This window comes from Cetorhinus maximus, chromosome 20 (assembly GCF_964194155.1).
Source record: "Cetorhinus maximus chromosome 20, sCetMax3.hap1.1, whole genome shotgun sequence".
Lineage (NCBI taxonomy): Eukaryota > Metazoa > Chordata > Chondrichthyes > Lamniformes > Cetorhinidae > Cetorhinus > Cetorhinus maximus.
In genome coordinates, this window is record NC_135898.1 from 1447099 (window position 1) to 1469093 (window position 21995).

Consider the following 21995-nt stretch of genomic DNA (forward strand, 5'->3'; position numbering starts at 1 on the left):
GATATTAAGTCAGATGACCAAAAGCTTGGCCTGTGAGCTAGGTTTGAAGGAATGCCTTAAAGGGGGAAAGTGAAGTAGGGGGGGTGCAGGGAGGGAATTTCACAGACTTTGGCAGAGGCCATCAGTGGTGGAGCGATTAAAATCAGGCCAGAACTGGAGGAGCGCAGAAATCGCGGAGGAATGGAGGAGATTACAGAGACAAGGAAGAGTGAGGCCATGGAAAGATTTCTTCAAAACAAGGATGAGAGTTTAAAAACCAAGACGTTGCTTAGCTGGGAACCAGCATAGGTCAGTGGGCACAGGGTGAGTGATGGGTGAACAGGATTTGCGGGGAGTTCAAATACAATCAATCAGCAAAGGGCTAAAAAATCAGAGACTGAAATAGCCATTTTCAACTAACCAATCAAATTGGTGAGGCAGAAAAGTGATGTTGGACGGATTGAACTGCGTGGTCTCTGAACATCATTCCCGGTCTCCCTCCCACCCAAGTCACATACTCACACCAACCATATCACACCGACACATCACTCCGCCTCCACTCCCATCCTTATCCTCCTCCTCCAATCCCCTGTCTGTCCCTCACCAGCCTCCCACATTCCTTCCATCCCCTCACCGACCATTTCAGGTTTGAGTCTTGATTGTTCTTGGCTATAAGCACCAGGTCCCTGGGGTCTCTTTACCGGAGAAAAAACACAAAAATTCCTCTCGATTCTGGGCCAATGAGCTGCTTTGATCTGTTCACCCAGTGTGTCCATAACTTGGATCCAAAACTGCAGTTGTCAACTCAAGATTGTCTCAATGTCTGGAAATCAGTTAGAACACGCAAGGGTTAATTCACGTGTGAAATGATAATCAGGAACCTGTGACTTAGTCTGATGCCAAACATTACAGGGAGAGAGGAAATGCCAGAAACAACAGCACCCAGCTAAGAACACACTTTGCACTAACTCAGCGTAAGAGCAAGTAGTGATGCACTCAGATCAGACAGGACTCCAGCGCTCAGAGGTGGAACTGAATCCTCTAACAAGTATATTCTGGATTTTATATGTGTTTATATTTGTCGTGAAGCGAGAACAAGACCCAAAATGCTGGACTGAAGGAAATCAATCATATGGTCCAAGTGCGGACTGCGGGCTCAGGAGTTGCTTCTGAGAGCTCTAGCAAATCAGGGCGTTGGTCATGAATGCTTCTCCGCCATTCTGGGATCCAGAATATCTCGTTTGAATATCAGGTCGCATTGGAGTCGATGGAACAACCTCGCAGCCGTCAGAAACCAATCCGATGATCTTGTTTCTCTCCACCCTCCCCAAACAAGACACAGTGCTCAAAGTGTGTCTGGAAGTACCAGCGCTCAATACAAGCTGTTACTTCCGAGGACTTGTGTTTGATCCCTTGACCCAGAGAGTCTAAGATCCGATTTGCCCTTTTCCCAGGACATGTTGATGGTTTAGTTTTGCACTTAGCTTCCACCAACCTACTGCAATCCCATGATTTCCTGTGGACTGTTCCTCTGCAGAGTGTTTTCTTACCTCATTTCCTACCTGCTGTTCCCCACATGAAAGAACATCCCCCACATTTACCCAGTCAACTTGACCACAACCATTTACTCACTATTCATGGCTGCTCCCACTTGACTCTCTACAAATGCTGAGACCCTTCCTTCAAATAGTTACTGTACACTGTCTCATTAACATTTCCTCACTGTATCCAGAAGTTACCTGCAGATGTATCTTTGCCTGTGGATTTCACCCTGCCTCATGCACTCTCAATTGGACTAGTTGTTCATCTGTAACATTTCCTTGGAATCCATGAGTCTTCAACTCATGGTGCAATTTTCTCGAACTTCTCTCCCTTGGTTCATTCAATTAACTTACCTCCTCCTTTACTGGTGATGTCCCTCATAGAGAAGGCAGGTTTGTCACGTGAAAAAACGCCCATTAAGTCATGTGGACTGTCTCTTATTCTCTGCTGCTTCTTACCCCTCAACCTTCCCTCAGTCAGGGATGTAAACCCTCCCCATGCTACCCATAAGATTGGGGAGTTGGTTTCTCCACATCCCCAATGTTCTTTCATAGTGAGAGAAGATCCCAATATCCCAGACCACCACCCCCCACCCCCCCCCAAAACCAACCAACCACCCCAAATTCTGAAGGGTCATTCCAGAATGTCCCTTCCATTTTTGCTCTCATGACATTTACCAACTCTGGTTGAATGTCCTCCTGGGATGTTTCATCACATGACATCTCACCTCCAAATCGCACCATCTGGTAAAAGATCCTGCCTCTCCATCAACCCCACTGATCCCCCAGCCCCAAAATTCTCAATACCATTTGCAATATAAAAATGTTCCAAAAAAAATGATAATTTTTTTTTCAAAGCCGCAAATGTTTTTTTCTCTCAGAGATGCCAGGGCCGCTCACAAACTAACTCTGGGGCTTGGAGAGCAAAAGGAAGCTCAATTTTATTCAAAGAATCTTCATTTTCTCCCACTTCTCCCCACCCCCCCCTTCCAAAATTTACATGTGTTGGTTCTGTTTATTTACACATCTCAAACACGGAAGAACATTCTGGAAACTTCTGTTTCCAAAAACAGAAATATGCTAACCATAAATCTATAAAAACCCCTAAATACAAAGAATTTTTCATGTACAATGTTTATGCAGTAAAATTTTTACATTTTTAAAAACGAGGCAAAGTTTAAAAAAGAGACGGAGGGATACTGCAGAGGGGAAGTGGAGGCGTGGATATGAGACGGAGGGATACTGCAGAGGGGAAGTGGAGGCGTGGATATGAGACGGAGGGATACTGCAGATGGGAAGTGGAGGCGTGGATATGAGACGGAGGGATACTGCAGAGGGGAAGTGGAGGCGTGGATATGAGACGGAGGGATACTGCAGAGGGGAAGTGGAGGCGTGGATATGAGACGGAGGGATACTGCAGATGGGAAGTGGAGGCGTGGATATGAGACGGAGGGATACTGTAGATGGGAAGTGGAGGCGTGGATATGAGACGGAGGGATACTACAGATGGGAAGTGGAGGCGTGGATATGAGACGGAGGGATACTGTAGATGGGAAGTGGAGGCGTGGATGTGAGACGGAGGGATACTGCAGATGGGAAGTAGAGGCGTGGATATGAGACGGAGGGATACTGTAGATGGGAAGTAGAGGCGTGGATATGAGACGGAGGGATACTGCAGATGGGAAGTGGAGGCGTGGATATGAGACGGAGGGATACTGTAGATGGGAAGTAGAGGCGTGGATATGAGACGGAGGGATACTGCAGATGGGAAGTGGAGGCGTGGATATGAGACGGAGGGATACTGTAGATGGGAAGTGGAGGCGTGGATATGAGACGGAGGGATACTACAGATGGGAACTGGAGGCGTGGATATGAGACGGAGGGATACTGTAGATGGGAAGTGGAGGCGTGGATGTGAGACGGAGGGATACTGCAGATGGGAAGTAGAGGCGTGGATATGAGACGGAGGGATACTGCAGATGGGAAGTAGAGGCGTGGATATGAGACGGAGGGATGCTGCAGATGGGTAGTGGAGGCGTGGATATGAGACGGAGGGATACTGCAGATGGGAAGTGGAGACGTGGATATGAGTCGGAGGGATACTGCAGATGGGAAGTGGAGGCGTGGATATGAGACGGAGGGATACTGCAGATGGGAAGTGGAGGTGTGGATGTGAGATGGAGGGATACTGCAGATGGGAAGTAGAGGCGTGGATATGAGTCGGAGGGATACAGCAGATGGGAAGTAGAGGCGTGGATATGAGTCGGAGGGATACTACAGATGGGAAGTGGAGGCGTGGATATGAGATGGAGGGATACTACAGATGGGAAGTGGAGGCGTGGATATGAGATGGAGGGATACTACAGATGGGAAGTGGAGGCGTGGATATGAGATGGAGGGATACTGCAGATGGGAAGTGGACGCGTGGATATGAGACGGAGGGATACTGCAGATGGGAAGTGGAGGCGTGGATATGAGACGGAGGGATACTGCAGATGGGAAGTAGAGGCGTGGATATCAGACGGAGGGATACTGCAGATGGGAAGTGGAGGCGTGGATATCAGACGGAGGGATACTGCAGATGGGAAGTGGAGGCGTGGATATCAGACGGAGGGATACTGCAGATGGGAAGTGGAGGCGTGGATATGAGACGGAGGGATACTGCAGATGGGAAGTGGAGGCGTGGATATGAGACGGAGGGATACTGCAGATGGGAAGTGGAGGCGTGGATATGAGACGGAGGGATACTGCAGATGGGAAGTAGAGGCGTGGATATGAGTCGGAGGGATACTGCAGATGGGAAGTGGAGGCGTGGATATGAGACGGAGGGATACTGCAGATGGGAGGTGGAGGCGTGGATATGAGACGGAGGGATACTGCAGATGGGAAGTGGAGGCGTGGATATGAGACGGAGGGATACTACACATGGGAAGTGGAGGCGTGGATATGAGACGGAGGGATACTGCTGATGGGAAGTCGAGGCGTGGATATGCCAACATGCAGCTGAATGAAACAGGTTGGGTCTGTTTGAGCGTATTCCCCGAGGTTGGGTCTGTTTGGACCTATTTCCCCAATGTCCTCCTCACCGATGAACTATCTCAAAATCAAATTCCATACTCAAATCAAGAGAGAAACACGTTCTCCATTTGGATTGACCAGTCTTGGCCCTGTGCCATCCAAAATCGCAAATGATGGCAGCCCTCCTGTCACAGCAACAACTTACAACGGGATCTGGTGCCCTGTTCCTCCCTCAGCAAATATTCTGTCAGCATCAAAAGCACGAATGGGCCATTGGAGGACAGGGGCAGTGCGCCTTGAACAACATGGCTGCAGAGGGGCATTTCTCTCACCTGAGACCTAGGGGCAACACAAGGGTCATCCCAGGTGAAGACCCGAATTGGTCTGCTCTTCCCAGAAGCACGCAGGGGCAGTCTGACCCCCCAGTGAAGCTATCAACAAAGTTCTATTTCAGCCAGAAACTTTCGATTAAAAACCCCACTTGCTCAGAAAACTCTTATCCTTTTAAAACCAAGGATCTGTGATGCTGGCTTTGGCAGAGGAGCTACCCACCTTCCATGGGATAGAAGCTGAATTTTCTTTTGTCCAGAATGATTCATAGACTGAAATCTACAACCCACATCCATCATTGGACAGGGAACAGCTCCTGAAGTTTCCTCAAGTCTCCCCTCTCTGTCAAGCATCAAGACTGGCATTACCCAGCTAGGAAACTGCTCCCAGCAGGGGTAGGGGTGGGGGGGCTGTCAGTTTTAGCGGTACCATGATTGTCTCACTTGTTTGTGCATCCATCACCTGCCCCACCAAACCCCTGCTCTCCAGTGAAGCTCGGGTGAAACCAGTTCAGGGTTTGGGTCCCTCCACCTCTCAAAATCCTGACTGACTTGTGATCAGGAGCCCAGGCCATTATCCAACTCTGCTCAATAACCTCCCGCCCGCCCACCCCCATATCTCCTCTGCCCCACCTGACCAATACCGTGAACCTGCCCCCATCCCCGCCCAAACTATTTTCCCCCGACCTCCTCTTGCCCGCCCAGCCTCTGGGCAGTGTCACCCCCTTTCCATGAAGAGGCCAATGTCCACCAGAGCTCCAGTGAGACCTGGGAATTCAGCCCCCTCTCCCCGACCCCTGATGAAACCTGATCCCCACACTCAGGTAAGGTGGGAGTTCAAAGGGCACCTCCACCAATAATGCTGAACTCAAGAACTGGAACTGAGGTGCTTCAAACAGAGAAAGAGAGAGAAAAAGACTCCCCGTGGTCAGCGGAACACCTCACCTCATCCCCTCCCTCCAGCTGCATCAACTGAGAAACATATTTACAGGTTTCAGTATCAGAATTGGGTCAAATATTGACCAGCAAAGAACATCTTTTAAAATCTCTCTGGGAGGATGCGGGTCTGAGATACAGGGCTGTACATGGTCACTCCACAGACTTGGTCACGAGGGACAATGGCTGCGTCTGCATGGCAGGTACAGTGTGTTGGGAATGTGTGGCGGCCTCCACCGATGAGGGGGGAGTCAACAAGAAAGTGGGGATGGCAGTGTAGGAGAGCTGCCGTGCGCTGGCAGGTGAGGGGCTACTCTCGGTAAGGCCGGAAGCTGGGGTAGTAGAGGATGGGGCGCTCAGCTTTGTGCTGAGTGACAGGGGCTGAGATTGCTCGGAGGCTGGGGGGTCTGGCAGCAGTTGCAGAGTGGACGGCGAAGGCGGTGAGTCCAAGATGCTGCCGCTGGCAGAGACAGGTGCGGCGCTGCTCTCATCTGCCCGCAGGTACTGGACACACTTCAGCCTCCGACGGGACACTGGCAGGGACAGATCTAAAAGAGAAGAAACAATCATCAGAGTGAGGCAAGAAATTGGAAGGAAGTCACAGCGAAATCCACAGTACCTGCCTTTCACACCATCACCCATTTCACACCATCACCCACTCCACACTCACAGCAACTGTACATCCCACTGGGTGGCTAACCGAGGAGGTAGCAAAGGAGGGAGATGGAGTCCCAGTGATGCAGTCCCTGGGGGTTGGGAGGGATGGAATCCCAGTGGCACAGCCGCAGAGACAACATAAAACTGAATGCAAAAGCTCATCAAATTGCAAATAAAATCAGATCCTAACCAATGGTAAACATACAACGAAGTGTATAAGGTGAGAAATATCAAAATCAAAAAAAATTACAACTCTGATAAAAATAGAGTAGTCAGGAGCAATGCAGGCCCTTTGAAAATTGATATGGAAATCAAAGAAATGGTAGACACGTTAATTGATTAATTTGCATCAGTATTTACAGCAAAGAGGCCAGCATGCCAGATATCCTAAGGAAACTAAGATTGATTCAAGGGCAGGATATTAGCAAAATTAACAAAATAATTTTTGAAGAAAATACTGCGCTAAAAAAAAACCAATCTCCAGGAACAAATAGTTTCCATCTCAGGGATTTAAACTAAACAGTTGCAAAGTTGGTTGAGATCAAATGGAGATTTGATAGAGGTGTACAAGATTGTGACAGGTCTGGATCAGGTAAACAAAGAAAAGATGTTCCCATTCACTGATGGTGCAAAGACGAGGGAAGACAGGTGTAAGGTGTTGGGCAAGAGATGCAGGGGGATGTGAAGAACTCTACCCAACGAGTAGCCAGGACCTGGGACTTGATGCCTATGAGGGTGGTGGTAGCGGAGATGATCAATAATTTCAAAAGGAAATCAGATGGGCACTTGGGGGAAATAAACTTGCAGATCTACAAAGATAGAGCAACGGAATGGGATTGACTGGACGGCTCTACACAGAGGTGACATGGATTGGATCAGCCAAATGGCCTCCTTCTGTGCCATGACTCCAGGTGGGAAAATTGCTGATACTCTAACTACAAGCTTCTCCGCTTTGGGAACTTAAATGGGAAAATTACACATGTCACTGTGCTATTTAATAATGGTGAGCAACGAAAACCAGGGAATTATAGGCCAGTTAGCCAAACATCGGTCGCCGAGAAAATATTAGAGTCTATAGTTAAGGATTGACAGCTTGAAATTTTTCAGCAGGTCAGAGAGAAGCTACATGGATCTGAAAGGTGTAGGTCATTCCTGTCAAATCTGACTGAATTTTTTGAAGAGGTGATTAAAGTAGTGGACAAAGTGAATGTCTATGGATGTTATTTATATGGACTTCCAGAAGGCAATTGATAAAGTCCCTCGGAAGGAACCATTTGCTTAAGTTGAAGCCCATGGAAGTGAAGACAAATTATTGACCTGGCTCAGAGATTGGCTGAGTGGCAGGAAACAAAGAGGGATCATGGGGAGGTTCTCCAATTGGCAGGGTGTCCAACAAGGATCTGCGTTGGGGCCTCGACTATTGACTGTATTTTATAAACTTAGATGATGGGATAGAAAGCTACATACCAAATTGTCTGATGTCACAATGATAGGCAGCATTGCAAGCAGTGTAGATGCAAGCATAAAATTAGATATATTGATAGGATAAGTGAATAGGCAAAACTAGCACATGGACTTCCATGTAGGCACATGTGGTCCGCCTATAGAGATCATTAAAATGCTCTGAACAGGTACAGAAGGAATCGGAAAGGTGAATGGAATGCTGGCCTTTACATCCAGAGGAACAGAATACAAGGCTAGAGATGTCATGCTTCAGCAGTTGAAAGCCCTGGTTAGACAACACCTGGAGCAATGGCTGAAGTTTGGGCAGCAGATCTTCAGAAGGATATCTTGGCCTTGGAGAGACTGGAACAGAAGTTTACTCAAATGTTACTTGTTTAAGAGAGACTACACAAATTACAGTCATATTCCCTGGAATTTAGAAGGCTCAGGAGTAATTTAATCAAAGTTTTCAAAATATTAAGAGGTATAGATAGGGTAAACAGAGGGAAGTAGTCTAAAAGTTAAGAGCCAGACCATTTAGGAATGTAATTAGAAAATACTTCTTCACACAATTTGGAATGCTCTCCGCAAATGGCAATTGATGCCGGATCAATTGTTAACTTTAAAACTGAGATGGTTTAATTTTTGTTAAACAAAGGTGTTTAGAGATATGGGGCAAAAATGAATAGATGGAGTTAGATTCCAGATCAGCCATGATCTCGTTGAACATCAAACAGGCTCCAAGTGCTAAATGCCCTGGGAGTCCTGAACATCGACCCCGGACCCCATGAAGTCTCATGGCACCAGGTCAAACATGGGCAAGGAAACATCCTGCTGATTACCACCTACCACCCCTGCCCATGACCACCCCCCACCTCAGCTGATGAATCAGGGCTCCTCCATGTTGAACACCACTTGAAGGAAGCACTGAGGTTGGCAAGGGCACAGAATGTACTGTGGGCGGCGGACTTCAATGTCCATCTCCAAGAGTAGCTCGATAGCACCACTACTGACAGAGCTAGCCGAGTCCTAAAGGACATAGCTGCTAGATTGGGTCTGCGGCAGGGGGTGAGGGAACCAAGAGGGAAAAACATACTTGACCTCATCCTCACCAACAGAAGAATCTATTGGTCGGAGTGACCACCGCACATTCCTTGTGGAGATGAGGTTCCTATGTTCGCATTAAGGATACCCTCCATCGTGTTGTGTGGCACTATCCCCGTGCTAAATGGGATAGATTTCAAACAGATCTAGCAACTCAAGACTGGGCAACCATAAGGCGCTGTGGGCCATCAGCAGCAGAATTGTACTAGAACACAACCTGTAACCTCATGGCCCGGCATATCCCCCACTCTACCAATACCACCAAGCCAGGAGCTCAACCTTGGTTCAATGAAGAGTGCAGGAAGGCATGCCAGGAGGAGAACCAGGCATAACAAAAAATAAGGTGTCAGCCTGGTGAAGCTACAACACAGGACTACTTGCGTAGCTAACAGCAGAAGCAGTAAGTCATATTCAGAGCTAAGTGATTCGCAACCAACGGATCAAATCTAAGCTCTGCAGTCTTGCCACATCCAGTCATGAACAGTGGTGGACGATTGAACAATTCACTAGACGGGGAGGGTCCTCAAATAGCCCCATCCTCAATGACGAGGGAGCCTAGCACATCAGAGCAAAAGTTAAGGTTAAAGTATTTGCAACAATCTTCAGCCAGAAGTGCCAAGTGGTTGATCGATCTTGGCCTCCTCATCCAGTCTCCAGCATCACAGATGCTAATCTTCAGTCAATTCAATTCACTCCAAGTGATATGGCTGAAGGCACTGGATACTGCAAAGGCTATGGCAATATTCTGGCAAAAGCACTGAAGACTTGTGCTCCAGAATTTGCATGCCCAGAGTCAAGCTGTTCCAGTGCAGCTACAGCACTGGCGTTCCATACGGTTCACCAACTCCCAAGATGCCTGTGTCTTTTGTGTCCTTGTGGAGTCCACGCACCACACTTATGTAGGTTGTTGTAGCTGCACCCCCTTTTTTGTTTCTTGAAAAACCTTTTACTGTTGTTTTGTTTGCACTTCAGCCCCACGCTCCTGATCTACGAGCACCCAGTGCAGTGAGGGTCGGGGAGGGAGGAGGACCTCCTCGTGAACCTGCTCCTGGGCCTGGCCAAGTTGGCCATTAACAGGTCCAGGCAACGGGCGATCGGGGGGGGTTGTCCGACCCGACGGTCTGCCTCTCTTTCGCAGCCGGGTGTCCCTGGAGAGGGAGCACGTGGTGTCTGCCGGCACCATCAAGGCCTTCTGTGCTCGGTGCGCACCGCGGGGACTGGGGTCTTTTATCATATTGTGATTTAATGTTGGCAAGTTTCCTTTAAATTTTGTCTTTTATTTTTGCAGTTTCCCTTTAAGGGGCTGCCTTTTACTTTGTCCCTTGATTTGTTAAATTAGCTTATTTGGTTTTGACTCGAAAGAGTTACAATGCTGGCATCTACCCAGCAATGTGGAAAATTGCCCCGGTATGTCCTGTACACAAAAAACAGGACAAATCCAACCCAGCCAATGACCACCTCATCAGTATACTCTCATTCATCAGTAAAGTGATGGTAGGTGTTATCAACGGCACTATCAAGCAGCACTAGCTTAACAATGACCTGCTCACTGGCACTCAGTTTGGGTTCTGCCAAGGTCACTCAGCTCCTGACTTCATTACAGCCAAACATGGACAAAAGAGCTGAACTCCAGAGTGAGAGTGACTGCCCTTGACATCAAGGCAGCATTTGACCAAATGTGGCATCAAGGAGTCCTAGCAAAACTGGAGTCAATGGGAATCAGGGGGAAATGTCTCCACCAGTTGGAGTCACACCTAGCACAAAGGAAGATGGTTGTGGTTGTTGGGAGGTCAATAATGTCAGTTCTTGGACATCACTGCAGGAGTTCCTCAGGGTAGTGTCCTTGGCCCAACCATCTTCAGCTACTTCATCAATGACCTTTCTTCCATTGTAAGCCCAGAAGTAGGGATGATTACACAATGTTCAGCACCATTTGCAACTGCTCAGATACTGAAGCAGTCAATGTCCAAATGCAGCAAGGCCTGGACAATATCCAGGCTTGGGCTGACAAGTGGCAAGTAACATTCACGCCACACAAGTGCCAGGCAATGACCACCTCCAAGAAGACAGAATCTAACCATCGCCCCTTGACATTCAATGACATTACTATTGATGAATCCCTCACGATCAACATCCTGGGGGTTACCATTGACCAGAAATGGAACTGGATTAGCCACATAAATACTGTGGCTGCAAGAGCAGGTCAGAGGCTAAGAATTCTGCAGCAAGTAACTCACCTCCTGATTCCCCAAAGACTTCCCACTGTCTACAAGGCATAAGTCTGGAGTGTGATGGAATACTCCCCACTTGCCTGGATGAGTGCTGCTCCAATAGCACTCAAGATGCTTGACACCAACCAGGACAAAGCAGCCGGCTTGATTGGCGCCCCATCCACAAACATTCACTCCCTCCACCACTGATGTACAGTGGCAGCAGTGTGTACCATCTACAAGATGCACTGCAGAAACTCACCATGCCTTCTGGGACAGCACCTTCCAAACCCACAACTGCTACCATCAAGAAGAACAAGGGCAGCAGATACATGGGAACACCACCACCTCAACTTTCCACTCCAAGCCACTCACCATTTGACTTGGAAATATATCGCTGTTCCTTCACTGTCACTGGGTCAAAATTCTGGAACTCTCTCCCTAAAAGCACTGTGAGTGTACCTATGATACATGGACTGCAGCAGTTCAAGAAAGCAGCTCACCACCACCTCCTTAAGCGCAATTGAGATAGACAATGAGTGCTGGCCTAGCCAGTGATGCCCACATCCCATGAATGAAGAAAGAAATACATGCTCGATCTGAACTTCACTGCCAATACTTGGGGAGTGCTGCAACATCAGATGGTCAGTACTCAGGGAGCACTGTGCTGTTGGAGGGTCAGTATTGAGGGAGCACTGAACTGTTGGAGGGGCATTACTCATGTGGGTTCACTGTCAGAGGGTCAGTAACTGAGGGTGGGACAGTACTTTTTGTTCCCTCTTGTCTTTGGAAATGCACGGATGCAATCTATATTTTGAAGAGGTTTAATCCGTCAATATATTCGTGGGGGGTGGGGGTGGTGTCGGGGGCTGTGCTGAGGGAGCAATGTCCAAGGTCCTTTATTGCACATCAGACATTAAACTGAGGCTCACCAAATCTCTCAGGCGGATGTGAAAAATCTTACAGCCATTATTGGAAGAGCAAGGGAGTTCTCTCCAGTGTCCACATCAACATTTATCCCTCTACCAACATCACTAAAACACATAATTTTATCTGACTGCTGTGGTGGCATTTTCTGTGTACAAATTGGCTCCCATGGTTTCTACATTACAACAGTGATTACATTTCAAGGAGCACTTCATTGGCTTTGGGACGTCCTGAGGGTGTAAAAGCTCCGAAATAAACAGGAGTCCTCCCCTCAATCAATCAGTTAAGGCTTTGACTTCCGAGGTTCTTGTTGGAATCCCTGGAGTTTTGCCCCCACCCAACCACACCCACAATGCTCATTCACACTACCCGCCCCTGATCTGCTCAGGAGGTGAAACATGGCCCACATCAGGGAGTTGCAGAGGGAGGAAATCCCTCACACAGCACTGGCTTCCTGAAGCTCTGACATCCAACTGACCCAAAAACACACACACATGACACAGCAGAGCTAGACAACCGGGCTTCAATCACACACACGCACGCACACCTCACCTCGACTGTCTGTCTCTGCCTGCTGCTTGTCCCGTTTCCTCTTCTTCCTCTTCCCCTGTCAAACAGATACTTCAGAGTCAGTGCTTCCCTTCCACGATCAACATCAAACAGTGAGATGTGGGGCATGGCAAGGAAAAAAATAATGCTGTCACAGTCAGGAGATGGTTAGAACACTGATGGCTGTCCTGGTGCAGCTGGCCTGAACTCACCTAGCCTCTCCTTGGCTCTGTCCAGCTGGTACCTTGTGAGACCGAGGGGGTGAGGGGGTCCCAGTCTCACACACACTCCAAATTAAATCACATTCCCCAGCCTCTCCCCACTGGTCAACCCAAGCTGGATACTCACATAATTGTCCCGTGCTGACCACCCAGGGTACAGCTGAGAGTGAAGTTGTCGCTCCTTCCTCGCGAGTTCGTAATATTTCGACTGCTCTTCTCTAGTCAAAGCGTGCCACTGTCAGGAGAAACAATGAGAGAGTTCACCTGCAGAAAGTGTAGGAGACAACCCTGGGGTCTAACAATTCACCCCCATCCCTCCCAACTAAAGCATATCCCATCCACCCCCGGCTCATACAGCCAGAGTCTGAGCAATGAGGAGATTTTCTGGAATCCACTTCAATCAGGATCCTGCTCCAGGTTCAAGCCAATACAAGCTGAACAACAACTTGTGTTTATAGGGCACCTTTAATTTTGTAAAATGTCACAAGGCACTTCACAGGAACTATTATCAAACAGGAAATGGAAATTATCTGCAGAACATGTTAAAATGACATTAATGTGATAATGCGGAGAGATTGACTAGGAGACAACTGCAGTGGGTCCAGAATCAGTACAGGTTCTGCAGGCAGCCTCCATCGTAATACATGAGGCCCACCCTGGCCCTGGCCCTGGCCCTGACTAACCTTGCGTCCCAGGATCTGGTTAATGGCAGCACTTTCTTTCAGTGTACACTCCGCCACCACTTTAGCCCGCATCTCCTTCATGTACAACATGAAAGCGTTCAGTGGCTTCTTGATGTGAGGCTTCCTCTTCTCATCTTCCTTCTTCACCACCAGGGGCTTCCTGAAATAAACACACGGTTCACATCACGAAGAGCTGACCAAGACAGGAGACACTGGATGTGGAGGTGCATACATACAACACACCCCTTCTAATGCTAACCTCAACCCTGTACTTCACTCATGGGAGCAGGGCCAAGTTCATTGAACACAACCCCAATGGAGCACACTCCTTTCCATTCACTCCCACTGTGCAGAATCCCAATGGACTAAACCCTCTTCCCATTGGAACCAATACATGATCCAATATCTCAGGAAATCTGTGCCAGGAAATGAATCTTCTTTTCATAGTATGTCCGCCATCATGGAGGTGATGTTTTACGCCATTTTCCACACCTTGACCCTGAACCATCACCCCTACCCTCCACCCCGCCTCACGATTAACTCTGAAATCAGAGCCAATTGATACCATATGCAAATTATTCCATTTACTGCTTAACGTCCAAAACTTAGAGCAGTAAGAAAGGAATGGCATACTTACGAGGCATCGTTGGGGCTGGGCTGGTTATGAAGCCGCTCCTGTTTGATACCTGTTGTCACTATGGCTGGATGAGGAATTCCAGTTGCATGTGAAGCATGTGGTGCTGGGGCCATGTGAGGAGAAAACCTTCAAAGAAGCAGCATCAGTCAAGAAAGTAGGCAAACAAAGAACTCTGCCAGGCAACTGAGGCAGTGCTCTCAATTGCTAAGTGCAACGCTCATTCAATTGGAAATTCCAATCTAATCTGGTCAATATCAAGGCATGGGCGAACCAAACCTTCAATCAGCTGAACCATGGGAAGACCAAAACTATCTTAGCTCCTGCTTTAAAAGCTCTGTAGCTTTGTCCAACCCTCCACTCTAATCCCACATCTGCCCAGTCACTGTGAAATCATGTTTGACAAATTTGGGCTTCTTTGTGGATGTAACAAACACGGTGGATAAAGGGGAACCAATAGATGTCGTGCATTTGAATTTCCAAAAGGTGCCACATAAAAGGTTACTACACAAGCTAAGAGCTCATGTTGGGGGTAGTGTGTCAGCATGTATTGAGGAATGACTAACAGGAAACAGGGTCTGGATAAATGGGTCATTTTCAGGTTGGCAAACTGTAACTACTAGCGTGTCACAGGGACCAGGGCTCGGACGTCAACTATTTACAATCTACATTAATGACTTGAATGAAAGGACCAGCTGTACTGTAGCCAAATTTGATGATGCTACAAAAATAAGTAGGAATGTAAACTGTGAGGAGGTCACAAAGGGTTTGCAAATAGATTTGGTTAAGTTAAGCGAGTGGGCAAAAATTTTGCAGACGGAGTCCAATTGGGAAAATGTGAGGTTGTTCACTTCAGCAAGAACAATGGAAAAGCAGAATATTATTTAAATGGAGCAAGTGGTTCAGAGGGATCTGGGTGTCCTGGTACATCAATCACAAAATGTTAGCATGCAGGTACAACAAGTAATGAGGAAGGCAAAGAGAACATTGGCCTTGACTGCAAGGGGGATGGAGTATAAAGGTAAGAAAGTCTTACTGCAATTGTAGAGGGCATTGGTGAAACCCAGCTAGAGTACAGCGTACAGTTATGGCCTCCTAACTTCAGGAGGGACATACTTGCATTAGGACCAGTTCAGAGAAGATTCACTGGGCTGGTTCCTGGGATGATGGGTTTGTCTTATGAGCAAATGTTGAGGAGGTTGGACCTACACTCATTGGAGTTTAGAAGAATAAGAGGTGATCTTATGGTAACATATAAGATTCTGAGGGGGCTTGACAAGGGTAGATTCAGGATGTTACCCCTTATGGGGCAATCAAGGCCCAAGGGGCACAGTTTCAAATTAATGGACTTCTCATTTGAGATTGAGACGAGGAGGAATTTCTCTGAGGGTCATTAATTTTTGGAATTCTCTTCCCCAGAGAGCAATGGAGGCTGGGCCCTTGAATATATTCAAAGCTAAGTTAGGTAGACTTTTGATCTACAAGGGAGTCCAGGGTTACGGTGGGCAGGCAGAAAAGAGGAGTTAAGACCAAAGTCAATCAGCCATGATCTTACTGACGAGTGGAGCAGACTCAAGGGGCCGAATGGCCTACTCCTGCTCCTATTTCTTATCGATCCTATGATCCATCAGGCTGAAAGCCCACACCTGAATGCCAAGCCTCACATTCACCAAACTGAAAGATCAAGTCCGAATTTGCGTCCCTTTAGCTCCTTTCAGGACCCTAGGATGAGCCAAAGCACTTCACAGTCAATTAAGTATTTTTTGGAGTGCAGTCAGAGGAACATGGTACAGGAGACGACCATTCAGCCCCTGACGTCTGAGTCACTGTTCCATGAGATCATGGCTGATCTGTATCTTATCTCCATTCACTGGCCAGCAAAAATCTTCTGATGTTAGATTTGAAACCCATTGAGAAAGCATCAATGGCTTTTTGTGGGAGACAGTTCCAAACATCTCCCACCCTGGGTATGACGAGAAGTGTTTCCAAACTTCTGAATGGTCTGGCTCAGATTTAAGGTTATTGCATCTCTACCAGCAAAACATGTTTCTCTCTACCTATCCTACCCATTCCTTCAAAAGCTTAAAAATCATATCACCCCAGAGCCTTCCATTCTAGTTCATGTCATTTCTCCTCTCGAGGGCAGTTCAGATGGGCAACAAATGCTGGCCTTGCTAGTGACACTCACATCCCATAAAAGAAAAAAGAAACCTCACTCTTGGAGCGTTGTTAACATTCTGGTGAATTTGTACTGCCCTCCTTCCAAGGTTAATCTCTCCTTTCTAAGGTGCAGTGGCCAGAACTGTCCACAGTACTCCAGGTGTGGTCTAACCAGAACTGTCCATCGTACTCCAGGTGTGGTCTAACCAGAACTGTCCACCGTACTCCAGGTGTGGTCTAACCAGAACTGTCCACCGTACTCCAGGTGTGGTCTAACCAGAACTGTCCACCGTACTCCAGGTGTGGTCTAACCAGAACTGTCCACCGTACTCCAGGTGTGGTCTAACCAGAACTGTCCACCGTACTCCAGGTGTGGTCTAACCAGAACTGTCCACCGTACTCCAGGTGTGGTCTAACCAGAACTGTCCACCGTACTCCAGGTGTGGTCTAACCAGAACTGTCCACCGTACTCCAGGTGTGGTCTAACCAGAACTGTCCACCGTACTCCAGGTGTGGTCTAACCAGAACTGTCCACCGTACTCCAGGTGTGGTCTAACCAGAACTGTCCACCGTACTCCAGGTGTGGTCTAACCAGAAACTGAACAGCTGCAGTAAAACTCCATCCCTTTTATATTCTAGCCCTTTAGATAGAAAGGCCAGCATGTCACAAGCTTTTCTGTAGCTGACCAGTATAATATAGTGATCTGTGTACATGGGTCCCTCAATCTCTTTGGATCTCCACTTTTCCTAACTTTTCATCATTTGAATACTACTCAGATCTTTCTACTTTCCCCCAACGGCTGACCTCACACTTGCCTGTGTTGAAATCCAGCTGCCACTGTTTCATCCACTCAATCTACTCATGTCTCTCCTCTCCACTTTGTGTACCGCCAATCCTTCTGTCATCACCAAACTTGGAAATATAGCTTTCTATTCTTTTATCTAAGTGGTTAATAAATCAATCCTTTTGGAGCGTCACAAGTCACTTCCTTTCAATTCAAATCTATATCCATGGTCTGTAATTTCTGTCTTTTTCACCCAGCCAGGTTAATCATTTCTCTTCAATCTCGTGAGTTTGAATTTGAGGTTACAGTCTCTTATGAGGAACAGGCTTTGAAGGTGGGGGCAGGGTGGGGCAGTCAGGGGGCAGTAGACCTGCACTGACTGCAGGGGAAGGCGAGGGTCAATAGCAGTGTACTGGCCTTGCACAGGCTGCCAGGGTGTGGAGCCAGTCGCGTTCTACTGTCCCCACGGTGGCCACAGGAGGACAGTGGAAACTGCACTCTTCTGTCGGGGTCTCTGAACAACAGGTAAAACAGAAAACGTAGAAGCTTCCACACACCTGGACATGGAAGCATTGACAGTCAGCGCTGTGTGGTAGGAGGGCCTGAAGCTTCCTGCTGGAATCGGGTAGAGCGGTGGACTTTGCCTGGGACACAACAACATCAGTGAACAAGCTGGAATCCCACTCCACTGACTCAACACAAACAAAACAGGAGGTAAACGAGAGGAATAAATAACAAATCAAAAGCCACCACCCAGCAGCTTGGCAACATTCCCTCATCCAACTCATGGCCACTCCCCAATCTTTCCCACCTATTCCCAGGGGACAATCCCTGCCACCCCCAACCCCCTCATCTACCCACTCCAGACAGCACTCAGGGTTCCAAGAAGCTCCAGTGCAGCTAACTCCAGATTCCATTCAAATTTCAGCTCCAATGTTGATACAGGCACCAAGGGCCAAATGGTCTCCATCTCTGCTCTAAGGTTCTAGAATTCTAATTCTTCACTTATTTGGGGCCCACTTTGTTCCTTTAGATCTTCCATACTGCTCATGTCACTGCAACACAAGCACCAGATGTGGTGCAAAGTGTTAGACAATGTCCCCGTCACTTACTCCCAGGACAGGTACAGCACGGGGTTAGATACAGAGTAAAGATCCCTCTACACTGTCCCCATCAAACACTCCCAGGACAGGTACAGCACGGGGTTAGATACAGAGTAAAGATCCCTCTACACTGTCCCCATCAAACACTCCCAGGGCAGGTACAGCATGTGGTTAGATACAGAGTAAAGCTCCCTCTACACTGTCCCCATCAAACACTCCCAGGACAGGTACAGCACAGGGGTTAGATACAGAGTAAAGCTCCCTCTAACTGTCACCATCAAACATTCCCAAGACAGGTACAGCATGGGGTTAGATACAGAGTAAAGCTCCCTCTGCATTGTCCCCATCAAACACTCCCAGGACAGGTACAGCACGGGGTTAGATATAGAGTAAAGTTCCCTCTAGGAAGAGAGACTTGCGTTTCGATAACACATTTCATGATCTCAGATTATCCCAAAATGCTTTGGAAGCAATGAGGTTCTTCTGAAGTTTAAGGTAGGAGACATTGCAGCCAATTTGTCTGCAACAAATTCTACAAACAGCAACATGATAACAATGAAAGAATCTGTTGCATTGGTGTTGGCTGTGGGATAGATTTTGACCTGAGGGTGAGACTCCCTGCTCTTCTTCCAAGAATGGCCATTGGATCTTTCATGTCCATTTGAGAGGGCAGCTGGGGCCTCGGTTACTGTCTGGTGTGTCAGACAGCACCTCCCTCAGTATTAAAACTCGGAGTGTCAGCCTAGATAATATGATCAAGTCTCGAGAGTGGGGGCTTGAAGATATGACCTTCTGGCTGAAAGGAGAGAGTGCTACTTGGCTGGTGGTTAAGCACTTTGAGGTAACCTGAAATCAAAAAAGGTGTTGATGAATACACTTTTCCCTCTTGATAACTGGTGTGATGCCAGGGGCTCTACTTCTCCCACAGCCGAGAGATGATCCTTTGGGTCCATTACTCACAGCCAGATCTGAACCAATGATCACCGAGGTTTACAATCAATGTCTGACCTTGTAGCTGCCTGGCGATCTAGCATGCTGATTGGGCAGAGTGCCACTGAGAGGATTGGCAGGGCATGGGCATCATCTACAACACCAATTGCTGCAATTCCTGGAGACAAGACAAAGGCCAAAAGATTGCCGGCGGGAGGCAGAAGAGAGAAATAACGGAATGTCTTACGGTGGCATGACCCAGCTCAATGGGTGAGTGATCTGCCCCACTGTGCCAGGAGACAGCGGGTAGTAAGGAGACAGCTCGGAGGGGTGTGGAACCCGAGGGAGTCCTGCGACAAAGGACAAAAAGAGAGCAGAGAATCAAGATGGTGGTCAGGATTCCAGAAAGGCCAAGTTTGAAGGCAAATTGAATTACTCACCAGCCTTGGAGTCGAGCTCAGAAGATAGATGAGGGGCTGGGTTCCCTGGAGAGAAGTGCTCGTTGCTGTATGTAATGAGTGGAGTGAGGGGATGCATGTGGTGAGCATGCTGCACCAGAGGCAACCTATTCGTCTACAGGAAACAGAGAGAGGACACAGCAGTCAGCACATTTCCACAGATTCCCCGACCCCTGTGGTTCATTGATAAGAAATCCCGTTGCACCACACCCCAGGGGTTGCGCCACACCCCAAGGGTTGCGCCACACCCCAAGGGTCCCTCACATTTCCATCAACCCAGTGTGAGATAAACAACACTGCAGAGATTAAGGAAGGTGAAGTGGGTGGGGAGGGAGAGGTGAGTGCATTTGCGAGGGGCGGGTGGGGGAAATAGCGAGAGGAAGAGTGATCTGTATCTGAACTCTTATCAATCCATCTCACTTCTGTAACCCTTAATCCACTCATTCAACAGAAACCAAGATGCATGTGGTGAACATCTCGATGCTGAAATGTTCAACTGACCTCCAGCCTCCACAGCATTTTGGAGGAGACAATTCCAGATTTCCACTGTGTGTGTGAAGAAGTGTTTCCTCACATCATCCCTGAATGACCTGCATCCAATTTCCAAGTTTTTTTCCCTTATTCTAGACTCCCCAAATCCGAGGAAATTGTTTCTCTGTACCTACGCTGTCAAATGCTTTAATCATTTTATGCATCTTGATTGAATCACTTTTTAATCGTCCATACTCTAGGGCGTACAAGCCTAGTCTGTGCAACTTGTCATCACAAATAAACCCTGTTAAGTCCCAGTCTTATGTTGGTAAATATGCATTGCACATCCTCCAAGGCCAAACTATTCTTCTTGAGATGTGATGCCCAGAATTCTTTTTTTTTAACTCATTCATGGGATGTGGGCATCGCTGGCTAGGTCAGCATTTATTGCCCATCCCTAACTGCCCTTGTTCAGAGGGCATTTAAGAGTCAACCACATTGCTGTGGGTCTGGAGTCACATGTAGGCCAGACAAGGTAAGGACAGCAGATTTCCTTCCCTTCTGAACTCTATCAATCCGCCTCACTTCTGTAACCCTTAATCCACTCATTCAATAGAAATCAAGTTGCAAGTGGTGAGCATCTCGGTGCTGAAATGTTCAACTGACCTCCAGCCTCCACCGCATTTTGGAAGAGACAATTCCAGATTGTCAATTAGAACCCGGGTCCCCAGAGCATTACCCTGGGTCCCTGGATTACTAGTCCAGCAACAATACCACTACCCCATCACCTACCCTACGCCATCCCCCATCCTTCCCGAATGAACAAATGAACGCAGTTAGTCCAGATGGGGTCTAACCAGAGCTCTTTATAACTGAAGCACAACTGCTCCTTTATATTCCAGCCCATATGAGACAAAAGCCAACATTCCATCAGCACTTTAATGATTTCTGTACTTGGGCCCCAAAACCTCGCTGCTCATTTACAGTTCCTCAGTTATCATCATTTTGTTCTTTCTAAAAGACTTGGGATTGATCTCAAATCCAAAGTGGATGACTTCACACTTTGCCCCAGTGGTCGGTCTGTCAGTTTCTCAGCGGCATTCGCCACCCACCCAGAATAAATTGGCTGCTCCAGTCCAAGTGGTCAGCTCATCGCCTGGCCCCATGCTCCAGCCAACTCACAAAATGTTTGATGTTACTCACCAGGTGGATGGGAGATGGTGAATCTTTGAGACAGCTGGCCGCCTGTACATCTAACAGAGGCCACTTCATCTGCAGGTACTGGAAAGAATCAAAATGCGGTCAGAATATGGCAATGGATCAAATAAAATACCAGGCAACAGTCTCAACCAGAGAGGAAAAGCTGCTTTCTCTGCAAAGTCCTTTATCAATCCCAAACCAATCCCCATTCTCCCCAAAGTCCTGTCACAATCCCAGCCTAATCCCACTGCTCCACCATCTCTCTCTAGCACTGTCTCAGTCTCAAACTAAGCCCGCTTTGTTTCCCCGATCTCACGCCCTGTATCAATCCCAGATTAATGCCCTGCTGTCTCCCCATGCCCTCCATAACTGCCAATGAATCCCCAGTCCCACCCTTTGCCAAAGCTCCATCAATCCTAAACTAGTCCCACTTCCCTGCTGTCCCCCAAGAGCCCCGCATCAAACCCAGTTGAGGCAGTCGAGCCCATAATTCAGCTGACATTCCCAGTGCAGCAGTGAGGGCACGCTGCACTGTCAGAGATGCCAATTTTCAGACAAGATCTTCAACAAAAGCCTTGGCTGTTCTGGCATGTGGCTTCCACAAGGCTATTTGATAAAAGCAGGGCCAAGATTTATTTCTCAAACCAGCATCACTAA

General features: G+C 47.9%; 1 protein-coding gene across 2 annotated transcripts; it reads right to left on the reverse strand.

Moving 5' to 3' along the window:
- Nucleotides 1-5581: 5581 nt before the first annotated feature.
- LOC144694771 (transcription factor 7-like 1) lies at nucleotides 5582-21414 on the reverse strand. 2 transcript variants are annotated; one of them, XM_078565346.1, is made up of 9 exons: nucleotides 21342-21414; nucleotides 19650-19782; nucleotides 19457-19559; nucleotides 17734-17820; nucleotides 14235-14360; nucleotides 13598-13757; nucleotides 13042-13149; nucleotides 12697-12751; nucleotides 5582-6351 (listed from the first exon to the last, which is right to left on the reverse strand). In XM_078565346.1, exons 1-9 carry the CDS (start codon nucleotides 21408-21410, stop codon nucleotides 5957-5959), a joined length of 1236 nt encoding a protein of 411 aa, XP_078421472.1. In that variant the 5' UTR covers nucleotides 21411-21414; the 3' UTR covers nucleotides 5582-5956. The 2 variants fall into 2 exon arrangements, with proteins under 2 accessions (XP_078421472.1, XP_078421473.1); XM_078565347.1 differs by lacking the exon at nucleotides 17734-17820.
- Between the last annotated feature and the right edge of the window lie 581 nt (nucleotides 21415-21995).

Bases quoted from the DNA above. Each gene is read 5' to 3' on its own strand.
- LOC144694771 (XM_078565346.1), bottom strand. From the start codon at position 21,410: ATGAAGTGGCCTCTGTTAGATGTACAGGCGGCCAGCTGTCTCAAAGAT. The intron at 13,758-14,234 runs GTAAGTATGCCA...TGTTTATTTCAG, and splicing joins CCCAGCCCCAACGATGCCTC to GAAGCCCCTGGTGGTGAAGA. The intron at 13,150-13,597 runs GTTAGTCAGGGC...TTCTCCTGACAG, and splicing joins ACCAGATCCTGGGACGCAAG to TGGCACGCTTTGACTAGAGA.